We start from the raw sequence: 11,185 nt of genomic DNA on the forward strand, positions 1-11,185 counted from the left end.
GGCTCCAGAAATAACTGAACTAGAAGTTTCCCCAGCAGCTTCCACTCACCATTACACACGCACACACACACGCACGCACACACGCACACACACACACGCGCACACGCACACACACGCACACGCACACGTCATATGAAGGTTCAGAGTTCACTGAGACAAGACTGATTCACCAACAAAGCTGAATGATGCCAGAAGGAGATGAGACATGATGAGGTACAGTTGGTGCATATTCACACACACACACACACACACACACACACACACACACACACACACACACACACACACACACACACACACTACATGAACACTAAGAGGAGGCGGGGCTGCAGGGTGGAGGGTACATAATTGCCTTCTCTTGTACTACAGGCTCGAGAGTGCTTTTTGACTGAAGACACCAATTTCACGCTAAGGCATTATTTAGCTTGATACAAACTTGATTAGGCTTTACAGAGAGAGAGAGGAGAAGGGAAATAAACAGCTTTGTGTCATACCGCATCGCTGGCGGACAGATTAACTCGCTAGTCACGCTCCTTCTGGGAGTAACAAGAAAAATATACAGACACAGCGCGTGTGCGCTCCGAGCGTGGCTGCTTGTGTGTTTGAGCAGACGTGTAATCAAGCATCTTAGAAAATGTACTTTCCATTTTTGAAACCTCATTTTTAAAGAACCTTTTTCAGATTTTGGGGTGTTTCATGTTTTTGCAGCTAAAATTCAAACGGAGTTAGACTTTGAAACCCAGCGATCGTTCCTCGGGACGTTCAGCAGAACTATCCGTCCCCGCCACTGCAAGGACTCTTTGTGCAGTTCGTCTGTATTACGCGACATCATTTTGGGCTTTTCAGGTGCAACATTTGTGCAGGTGTGGGCCTGCAGCAGGCTGACATTTCTCTTACCTTTAAAAGATTTGGCTCAGCAGTCAGGATTTATTTCCAAACATGAACGTCCTGATCATTTTCCAACACTGGAAAGCTGCGTGTGTGTGTTTTATCGACTGGAAAGCAGATCCTCTGATTTTACCCGTTACTGTGAAGATTGATCCAGACGTGACTGAGACGGAGCGAGTGAGAGCTTCAAGCTGCACCTCCAAAGTTTCTGAACCTTCAGAAAGTACTACCTGCTGAAGGGGAGAGTTTTTCCAGGTCCCAGTGGTGGAAAAACAACGAGCTTGTCCAAAGTTTCCTGGTCCCCGAGGAAAACAGCTATAAACAGCATCATTGTGTCAGGACTGCTAATATTTAGACTCGTCTTCCTTTTCCAAACTAACCTCTTGCTCTAAGTCAGACCCCATTCCTACTCAGGCTTTCAAAGAACTCATTTATCTATATTAACAGGATATCTACCACCAGCTTTCGAGGTAGTTGCAATTAAACCACTAGTCAAAAAGCCTTTGCTTTCTTACTCTCCAGTTGTCTCAGCTAACTATGGACCGATCAGTTTCCTTATTTCTTGAACAGACAGTTATCAGACAGCTACGTTATGTTTTCCAGAGGAACGATTTGAGGAGTTTTAGTCAGGATTTATGTATCACAGCACAGAAACAGTGAAGGTTACAAACGATCTCCGATGGCCTCTGAGGGCAGACTGTTAGACCTCAGTGCTCCATTCAACGCTCTGTTAATCACATTATTTTAAACCACTGATATTAAAGGAAATGCATTCTGGTGATTTGACTCTAATTTCTCCATGTAAATGAGTCTTATTCACAGAGTTCAGTCACAGGCTTCTGTTCTGGGCCCAGTACTTTACATCTGCCTTCTTTAGGCAATATTATTAGAAAACATAGCATCCGTTTTATATTGTTGTGCAGATGATATCCAGCTAAATGTATAAAGTTTCTATACAGTCAGATAGCACAAATTATTAGTTGACAGTCTCCAGAACACTGCTGGGTCTTTACCTTACGGTATATAAATGAACATAACCTTAACTGAATTGAATTAAAGGACAAGGCTGCAGGCCATGTGCATTTCAGCTGAAACTGTTATTGTTCTCTGCTGGATTCAATTGAGTGGCTTAGAAAGCCGAGAAGCAAGAAATATATTTACAGACATTCAGAGAAAATTGTCCACAAATGTGGAGAGGAGAGGAGAGGAGAGGAGAGGAGAGGAGGACTTCGATCGCTTATCACCTGAGTCGATGGCAGAAAGCACTTCTGCATTTTTAAACGTGGTCTGCACTCACCAACATACGATCTCTTATTCACTTTCTCTCCAGCACCCATTTCACTCATGATTCACACAGAGCAGCTCGAGCAGAGCAGCACATGCAGGAGAAAGCTTTGCTGAGCACATTTGCTCCAAGTCTGGATTCAGATTTTCAGTCCATCTGATTCAAGCTTGTATTTATATAAAGTGGTGTGATTTATTTAAACCAGTAAGAGGATGAGAAAATTAAAACTATTATTATAATGTTAAATTGCAAAAGCAAGGAGCACAAAAGAAAAATTCCATTTTCCTTGAAAATGTTTCTTCAGTGTGTTTGTCAGTGTGGAGTCTCATTCACCCTCTTCCACTTTCTCCACGCTCTCACTCGCTCCATTGTAAGTGTCACAGCAGGGTGCCCGTGCCTTTTGACTGGGAGGTGAATAGAAAGGAGTTAGAAAAACCAACTGAAGACTCCGACACTAAAAAGAACCATTGGTAGGCCTATAGCAGGGAGCGCTACAAAGACCTGGCAGAGTGTTTAATAAAAAAGGAACACAACACAAGCAGCTTGTTCTGTTGAAGCGCCGTGCTCTGAGGACAATGCACATTAGTCTGGGTCCAGGCTGCGTGTGTGGCTGTGTGCGCACAGACAAAAGCCAGAGCTAAAGATATCTATCATAAAAAACAAGAGAGAAAGGTTCATGTATTAAAGAGTAACGCACATTAAGAAATAGGAATCCTAGAGCGATCTCAGACAAGCAAGAAAAGAAGTCTGATTTGACCTTTTACCTCTAACCTGTCCTAAAGCTCACCCTCAGAGGGTTAAAGGTCAGACCTGGAGATATAAACGTCGCTCACACACACAGAGTCCTCGAGCTTCCCAAAAGTCGTCCTTCCAACAACAGAGAGTGTGTGTGTGTGTGAGTGTGTGTGTGTGTGTGAGTGTGTGTGTAAGTGTGTGTGTGAGTGTGTGTGTGTGTGTGTGTGAGTGTGAGTGTGTGTAGTGTGTGTGTGTGTGTGTGTAGTTATGTCTGTGAGTGTGTGTGTATGTGTGTGTGTGTGTGTGTGTATGTGTGTCTGTTGTGTGTGTGTGTGTGTTGTGTGTGTGTGTGTGTGTGTGTGTGTCGTGTAGTGTGTGTGTGCATGCTGGTGGTGTGTGTGTGTGTGTGGTGTGTGTGTGTGCTGTGTGTGTGTTGAGTGTGTGTGTGTGATGAGTGTGTGTCAGATAGAGAAAGGGGGAGGCCTGCCCAATAAATATATTATGCATCAGCCAGGTGTGCAGAGGGGCGCTGCTAATTGCCCCCACCACTAATGTTTAATGTACAGAATACGAAGAAGCATGAAGCAGGGTGAGATCACTGAGGGAGGGGGGTCGGTAGAAGGCAAAGGAGCCGAAGAAGGGAAGGAGGCTAAAGGGAAGGCGAGGAGGCTGGAACAGAGCAAACAGAGTGTGCTTCGGTTTGTTAGCCTTCTTCTTCTCTTGCACCTCACAGATATCATGGAAGATAACGGACATATGGATGATCGCTGAAGTTACTGCAACACCTGAGGATCCAATAAGCTCCGACTAAGACGACACAAACTACAATACAAAAGACTAGTCAAACATCCCAGAGCCTCCAGAAAAACAGAACAGGCAAAAGAGTCAGTGAACAAAGAACGAGCCTATAAGAGACTGAAAGACAAGCTTAAACACACATGCACACACAGACACACACTGTAGGAAACTTAGAAGGGCCCAAGTCCTCTGAGACCATCTCGTGGTGGGGGGGTACAGGCTTGGCAAGCAGGGCCTGGTGTGTGTGTGTGTGTGTGTGTGCAGTCACACAGCATCATCTTTCTCTTCTTAAAAGCTGGGGGCACAGGCATGCACCGAGCTCAGCTACACTGTGACACACACACACAAGCACGTGTGTGTGTGTCTCCAGAGGGGTGTGTGTGTGTTAAGGTCCAGTGAGTTTGCAGCTGATAAACGAGGCTAGCTAAGCCGCTACAATGGCACAGTCCTGGCCCATGACGCCCCTTTCTCACACACACACACACACACACACACACACACACACACACACACACACACACACACACACACACACCCACCAGGCTGGCCGCTGATAAGGAGTTGTCGCTGGCATACACACACCTCGCTGAGGGACTTCACCCTTTCTAGACACACACACACACACAATAAAAACCTAACCGAGCCGACCGGATGACATGACCTTCTCTCGTCCATTATTTCAAACTAAACCCAAATTTCCCGCTCAGCCTGACGAGGAACGGTTCCTATACTCTGAGACTTATGAAGTCATTCATCACCAGAACACGCTTAAGGACAGAGGTCTCATGAGTGGAACAAAAAAATTAACCGTGAAAACAGACAATAACCACGTTTAATGACAGTAACGCTACAGGTTACAGTCACATGTAAGATTACGAGCTCTGTTCTGCTCGAGTGTCCTGAGCAGTCCTGACACTGAAGCTAAAGGGAACCCAGCCCTCAGTGCTCTTTATTCTTTAAACCTGCACTTTTGTTCTGTGTGTAACCAAAAAGGGATATTCTGTTTGTTTGTGTTCTGAGCTTTCAATTGTGTTGTAATTTGATTCTAATTGAGTGCAAATCAACATGAGCCCATTACATTCAACGCGTGCTACTGCTGGGCTCCACCAATCACCAATTACATTAGCTTGTTTTGTCCCATTAAAAAAAAAAACAACCACCAAAACCTCAAATCCACCCCCCGCCAAGCAGTCAATGGAATTTTTAACAAAGCTTTCTGAAAGCTATTTAATGGTTCAGCAAGCCTTAATGCAAAGCCACGACGGGCTTTCATACAGGAGTAACTCAGTGTGGCTGTATACACGCTGATTGGACTATTTTGTACTGTTAGAAACAGAAACAAACAAAGCAGATCTAATACCAAAGCTAAAAACATGGTTGTTTTCAGGTCACATGTGCAGGGTGTCTGAATTTTATGAGAGCCAGTCGCCCCATGAAAGTCTGCAGCTTTGCCAAAGAGTAGAAGTGCTCTAATGTCAAAGCCAGATGGGAAGAGGAGAAAGAAAAATAGACGGGAAAGTGAGAGTGGATGAGAAATGAGAAAATAAGTGTACTGTATTATACACACAGCACACAATCCTTCATACCGACACTGCTGGCAGAGACGATGCTTTAACCAAAGTGCGAGTGCGTAATGTCAGCGAACAGCGCTGTCAGGAAAATGCGGTTTCTACCTTGACAAATATTCAGGGTTCATTTTGATATCAGAGGAAATGTTTTTAAAGGTTTGAGAGAAATACAACGAGGTTCTAAAGAGCTGCGGGTCAAAGGTCAGCGTGTAGTTAGATCACATGGCCTGCTGTTTATTGGTGCTTTCGTTTTGCCTTTGTGGGAGCAGGATGATCAAAAACGAGCTCACTGCCTCGTACCTCAGTGACATTTCCAGTCACAAATCGGCGGGTTGGCAGCTGTTAATTTCAAGTCTTGAGCAGTTAATTGACAATAACTTTAACTCCAGGCAATGAATAATTACCATCCTAGAGTTTCGCATTACACTTAAGCCATGTACTTACAGGAATTATTATGCATCCCCTACTAGCGTGATTGAAGCAAGACGTATCATTAGTCCGTTCTGTGATTAGTCAATCAACATAATGTGAAGCCATTCTGATGATGAATTATTTAAGTCATTTTTCTGAGCACAAAAGCCGAGCGCTTCCTGCACCAAGACTCTCCGGTGGGTGGATTTGCAGCATTTCTTCGTGTTACATTAAAGTAATTGCAGTGTCTGGGAAAACTGTGATGAACATTTTCTCTTCATTGAATGAGACCTGCTGTGATATACGGTCGGGAGAAAGCAGCGCTCACAAAAACAGAGCTGGAGGTGGTAGAATCAAAGATGCTGGAAAGGCGGGGCTGAGGCGCTTCGGACACGTGCAGAGGGACAGTGGATGTACCGGACAAAGGATCTCGAACGCAGAGCTGCAGTGGTGGACATGCAGAGCTGCAGAGCTGCAGTGGTGGACATGCAGAGCTGCAGAGCTGCAGTGGTGGACATGCAGAGCTGCAGTGGTGGACATGCAGAGCTGCAGGGGAGGCAGATGAGCCACTGTGGCGACCCCTGAAGGGGCAGCCCAAAGAAGAGGAGGATCCAGCAATAACTTCCAGCTACAGTGTCAATATGATGTCAGTCAGCTGAACACAGGCAGTAATTATTAGATGGAAGATCGGTTTACACGCACGCTGGTGAAAGGCAGACGAAAACGAGAAGGAGGAGATGGAGCGGGAAAAGATGTTATTAGCCTAGAAGAGCTTAGCTCGGCGCACACCAACGCCGAGCCCGACCTCACTACTCGCCCTCTCGGTCAAAGCGCTGCTTTGGCTCGACCAACCGCAACAACGCTCTGTACAGACCAAAAGTAAGAGCTTCTCTCCCCTGCCCCACCCCTTCCAATCTTCCCGCTCTCCTCCATCTCCCTGTCACATGCGCTCAACTCCCGTTTAATGTCCTGCAAATGAAGCGGATTTATTAATGTGTAATTAAGTAATAATCATCACTACATAATGCATGAGAGACTCCAGGGGCTAAGAGCTGAGCGAGAGGAAGAGGAGAGAGATAGGACAGCGAGGCTGCTGGAGCAGACAGAGAAGAAGAAGAGGAGGAGATTTCTGCAGCCTCGCTAAAGACACACATTAAAAACGGATTAATCCACTGAAATAACATTTTGATAAGAGCAAAGCTGCTCTCTTTCATTTCTTCCTCCTTTTTCTCTCACCCCGCGAGCTTCACGGCCCGTCGTCACACCATTAGTCCGCGTTCAATTAACAAACTCCAATTAGTCGAGTCCCCTCACTTCTAACGAGGCCTAATCGCTTTAAAGGCTGCGCTGGTCAAGCAAGAACACAGTGGCTGTGTTAAATCAGAGAGGAACACGAGGACTGGTTTTACTGGTTGTCTTCAATATTACTGTTTGATTATATGGGTGCGTGTGACAAACATGTCCTATCATTACAAAGTACAATGAAAAGCAAAGCTGTGAGCAAATCCTATTTATGGCAATCGGATCCAAGTTTTCTTTATTATTTTAACGGCAAATAAAAACACAATAAAATTAATTTCCTGGTTATATTTACAACAGTCTGAACCACGTGTTGACAACATGTCACCAGCAGGCAGGAAACAGTCAGAATGTCAATAGGAAAAAAGCAGGAACCTAATTGGTTAATGGGTAACCGTCAGGATTCCCTGTTCAGATCAATTCTGACAAACGATAACTAGAGATGGATTCATCAGCCATCGGCCTGCACAGCCACCAGGTGGCTGGCAGGAGATGGAGAAGGTGGATTTGGTCCTTCCTTGTTGCTGTTTCGGTATGCCTGGCTGGCCAGTAACCCCAGTCAGAGCCAGCCAGTCAGAGTTGGGTGAGCAGGTGAAAGACAGAAGAACATGAAAACACAGATAATCCCCCGGTGATGCTCACCTCATCCTGGCCTCCATCACTCCCTCCCTCTTGCCCGCTCACCTGCTATGTGCCACTGCACTGGCCCCAAACACCTTTCCTCCCTTTTACCCTTCGCCTCCTCTTTTCTCCATTTTCCCCCAATGCCCGGTCTTGCCAAGCTGTCAGTGGGGCAAGGTGTGGAGGGGAGATAGCAACATGCATGTACACACAGATGACTGAGTACGCAAAACACACGGTGCTTATGCGAGCTACAGTACAAGGGCCGTGTTACCTTTGTGGTGGTCGTCAGCCTCAGCTCTGCTTCGCTTGGCTGCCTGACTAAAGCTAAGCTCTGGATATCCAGGCTGCCTTAGCGACACACACACAGCCTTCGTGTGCATGATGCATACAAACACACACACACACACACAATGCAACGATGGAGCAGTAGTCGCTGGCCAACTGTGCCGAGTATCAACAACACTACAGCCGTATTCAACCCACGTTTCACAGAGTGATTAATGCAGTGCAATTTACTGTAAAAAGACAAGAAATATCAACAAGTGACGGGAAATTTATTATAAAAACCTGCCACGCCAGAATGATCTCTCCAAACTGTTTTAATGGTGTTATCATCCAATGTGTGGACAAGTTGGGAATCAGAGGTGCAGACCCGAAACCACACATGCAGTGTTTTCTGCAGCATACTAGACAAGCACACGTCAAACCCAGCCTCACTTTTGGAAAGCTTCCTTTATAAAATTCAAAATCCAATTATTTTTATTGGATAGGCGTAGTTATTCCTCAACAGTTCCATTTGTATTATAGCGACAGAGATGGGCCGCAAGCATCAACTAAAAATCGAAACAGGCTTCAGAGTAGATATCTGGAGGACAGTGACGATCACCTCGTCTTCCAAACATAAACCCTGCTCCCCTGGATGGAATGACAAGCAGCAGGCTTATTTTTCTTCCCTGTACATATCACCCACATTATCAGAAACAACCCTCGAGCGAGCACGCGTTCTGTCAGGACATCCTGTGTGGCCCTCCTGCTATCGACAAATTAATCTCACGCTGCCTCCGATGAAACCGGCTTATCCTGGGAACCTGTAGGAGAGGCTGGAATCTGTCCGTGAAAGTCGTGCTGTTAATCAAACTAACCGCCCGGTTCGAATCACTGTCAGAAACCCACTCGCTTCCTAGACAGTCCCAGAAAGGAAAGGCCTGCATGGTGGTGGAGATGGGGGAGGGGGTGGCGACCACATGGTCAGCTCATCCCGTTGCCCATCTGGGTCCCATAAAGGAAACACGGAGGCCAAGGACACCACATGCCCCCATGCACGATGCCCACTCACCCATGCACAGCAATGAATACCATTTTTATGATAATGGGGAAAACTGAGGCCTCCTCTTGCAAAATGAAGAAAGATTTTTTTCTTTCAATCCATCTTACAGAATAAAGACTTTGGCAAACTTTTAGAAAATCAAACCCTGAATTCCAGCTTCACATGTTGCCTGAGTATCTGTTCAACATCTCAGTAAAGCCTGCTATTATTTAAAACAGTGCAAACGCATACACACCACCGTGGACTTTCTCTCTCTTACGGTGTTGGAGTTTGAAACATTTGAAGAGAAAATGTGCAAGAAAAAATTGCTTGAGCCAATTTTATAGTAATGAAAATAAACACGAGTGACCCCGAGGACACGCAGAGTGGGGGCCGAGTGATTTGATTTGGGTCAAACAGTCACATATATCAATACAAAGCAGCATCTCAGGACAAGCTGATTTTTTAAATTACATATTATTAATCAAGCCAATCACAACATCCCACTGTCAGAAACAGACCAGCGATCGCGTGGACCGGACACTGTGTCAGAACCAACGGAGCACATTCAGCTGATGGGAAGGTTCCGGTTAAATTCACTTGAACGCTGCCGTAGCCAGCAGCTGCGTGCAATTAAAAAACCAAAATCCAAACCGAGCCTGTGCCGCAAAACTACACGCGGACTAAACGATCCAACAGAAGGCATCTCGGTCACGGTCTCCTCTCCTCCACAGTGCCCGTGGACATGAAGTGGCCCGTAAACACTTTCTTACCTTTCACGGAGCGAGGTTTGGCCTGTTTGCGTCTCGACATCTCTGCTCCGGGGCTGCGTTCTTCGTTCTTGAGTTGGTTTGTGTTCCGTTACAGGCGGACACGGTCCGGCTGTCCGTCCTCCCGCACTCCGCCGCTGCTCCTCCGCCTGTTGCAATGCGGCAGCTTCAGTCTCTGAGAGCGAAGCGGCCCTTGGTCCAAACACGCCGGGGCTGAGTGGGGGGGGCTTCGAGGCTCTTCCTCCGCTGTGGCCGGGGCTCGCGCAACCTGTAGAATAAACGGGGGAGAACTTCCCGTCGTTGCCGCGACGCCGACAGCGGCTTTTAAACGTCTTCTCGCTTCGCCTTCTCCGGTGAAGCCCGAGCGCACTGACGGACCAGGGCGCGAGCTGCCGCCCACGCGCGAGGCAAACACCTGAGCAGGTCCCGAGCTGTGTTTAGAGGGGAGAAAAAGTAACAGCGGGAACCTTCGGGTGCGCGGAACCCCGGAGGTGGTGAGAATGTTTGGGAAATTGCTTTGGAAATGAACCGTGGCTTCTTCCCCGGCGCTCGCTTCGTCTTCGACGGGCTTTGTTTGACTTTATCGAAACTATTTCGCTCTGCGTTTCCCTCCAGGAACCGAGCAGCCTTCTGCGTTCCGTCCTGATAGTCTACACTAGGCAGTGGTGGTCTGGTGGCATGGACATTGCGCTCTTCCCCTGCATCTCCACCCCGCGGGGAATGCTGCTTTTACAACCCACGCTTTCTTTCTGTTAATATTTCCCAGTGTCCTAACGGCGGTGTTAACAGCAGCCCAGTATTTCTATGAGTCTAACCCTTCGCTAGCCTCTGTCTCCCTGCTTTTTCTTTGTCCTGACTCTGGCTACCAGTCTCCCTCCTCCTCCTCTGCCTGCCTCTGCTGGCGGGGCTGCGGCGCAGACACACATAATAAAGCCAAGGCAGGCAGTGCTTGGCTGGAAATGTAGCCGCGTCCCAGCAGGGGGATGTGAGAGAAGGGTCCCGGCGGGGGAGCGCTCTGATCCCGCAGGGAGCAGCTCGGCACAGCCCGGGTTGGCTGAGGCAGAGAGGCAGGAGAGAGGCAGGCTGTGCTGACGGGGAGAGAGAGAGGAGGCGTGGAGAGAGTTAGGCAACAGCGCCCAGCTGTGGCCGAGCGGCACAACTACACCGGGGGCTCTGAGAGTCGAGAGGGAGGAGATGGAGCTGGATTGAAGCGCGGAAGAGGTGCACCGAGTAACCGAGGCTAATAGCGTGAGGGGTAATCAGTACCGGTGGCTGCGTGACGTCACCAAGGTGACAGGAAACAAGGCCGTGACGACATCACTTTGCAGCAGTGTTCTTCTGACATGTTGATTATAAAATGTTAGCCAGCTGAGGACAGTGCTTATGTTTTTGACTTCTCCTACACGAAGCTGGACGAGTAAAGTAATAAGTCTCGTGACATTGATTGTTTTTCACTCTCGATGTGCCTTTTCTGTGACGTCATGATTCTGCAGCTAAGTTC

The 11,185-nt window shown here is 47.4% G+C and overlaps 1 protein-coding gene across 2 annotated transcripts in view; it reads right to left on the minus strand.

Annotated features, from left to right (window-relative positions):
- The window catches only part of znf423 (zinc finger protein 423), a 135,351-nt gene extending 124,577 nt beyond the window's left edge, over positions 1–10,774 (minus strand). The window contains exon 1 of one of the 2 annotated variants that reach the window (XM_005945069.2): positions 9,688–10,774. In XM_005945069.2, the coding sequence (XP_005945131.1) occupies positions 9,688–9,727 (40 nt within the window). In that variant the 5' untranslated portion in view covers positions 9,728–10,774. The remainder of the gene's footprint in view (positions 1–9,687) is intronic. The other variant, XM_005945070.2, reaches the window with a different exon arrangement.
- Positions 10,775–11,185: the final 411 nt, after the last annotated feature.

The sequence above is a fragment of the Haplochromis burtoni genome, unplaced genomic scaffold (genome assembly GCF_018398535.1).
Source record: "Haplochromis burtoni strain Fernald_Lab_line unplaced genomic scaffold, NCSU_Asbu1 Contig_433, whole genome shotgun sequence".
Lineage (NCBI taxonomy): Eukaryota > Metazoa > Chordata > Actinopteri > Cichliformes > Cichlidae > Haplochromis > Haplochromis burtoni.